Below are 772 nucleotides of genomic sequence, written 5' to 3'. Positions count from 1 at the left end.
CCGTGACCTCCCCTGACCTCTCCCTCCTAAACAAACAACAATAACCACAAACAGGTCACCCTTCACTGAATATGTTCCGTCTTGTTCATCGCTAATTGTTCTTTCCTTTATCTCCCTTCTCTTTTTCTTTTCCTATCTTCACTTCCCTTTAATTATCCCCTCTTTCTTCCCTCCTTTCCTCCAATTCCTTATCCTCACTTCCTTCTTACCAGTTCATCTCTTTCTCCCATTTCCTATCTTCACTTCCTTTTCTCCAGTCCCCTCTCTCCCTTCCTCTTCCCTAATAACTTCTCCTGCCCTCACCCGACCTTTAAAAAACAACAACCAAACCGACCTGCACTCAGCATGGCCCGTGTCATTAGCCGCCAGCTGTTGGCCCCGACCGCATGGCCCCCGCGTGAACTCCGGATAGCACAGACCGGTGTGGGGCCAATACACGTGGTAGTCGGCGCACACACAGTCCTGCTTGCCGTCCACTACCACTGCTTGGAAGCCATCGGGACAGGGTTTGAGAGGGCGTTCCCTGGCCGGCACCGCGAGGGAACCGGGTAGCAGAGCCATCGTCGTCAGCGTCATCGCCAGCAGGAGCATGTTGGGTCTCGATGGGGGTTGCATTCTGTGGGCGAGAGATGGCGTTAGTTGCGAGGCTGTTTTCGTGAATAGAGGGTTTGCTTCTGGCATGAAAGTAAGAGTAAGAATAATGTGAATAAAAATAATGGCGGGTATGGAATAAGTGATGGTTTTAATTAGGGAGGGAGGGAGAGGGAAAGTT

At 51.0% G+C, this 772-nt stretch overlaps 1 protein-coding gene across 4 annotated transcripts in view; it reads right to left on the bottom strand.

Moving 5' to 3' along the window:
* LOC119581979 overlaps positions 1-772 on the bottom strand; it is a 42,572-nt gene that overhangs the window by 3,282 nt on the left and 38,518 nt on the right. For all 4 annotated transcript variants that reach the window (XM_037930168.1, XM_037930166.1, XM_037930164.1 and 1 more), the window contains exon 2: positions 335-616. In XM_037930168.1, coding sequence (XP_037786096.1) covers positions 335-615 — 281 coding nt within the window. In that variant the 5' untranslated portion in view covers position 616. The remainder of the gene's footprint in view (positions 1-334; positions 617-772) is intronic.

This window comes from Penaeus monodon, chromosome 15 (assembly GCF_015228065.2).
Source record: "Penaeus monodon isolate SGIC_2016 chromosome 15, NSTDA_Pmon_1, whole genome shotgun sequence".
Taxonomy (NCBI): Eukaryota; Metazoa; Arthropoda; class Malacostraca; order Decapoda; family Penaeidae; genus Penaeus; species Penaeus monodon.
This window is presented reverse-complemented; position numbering and strand designations above follow the sequence as displayed.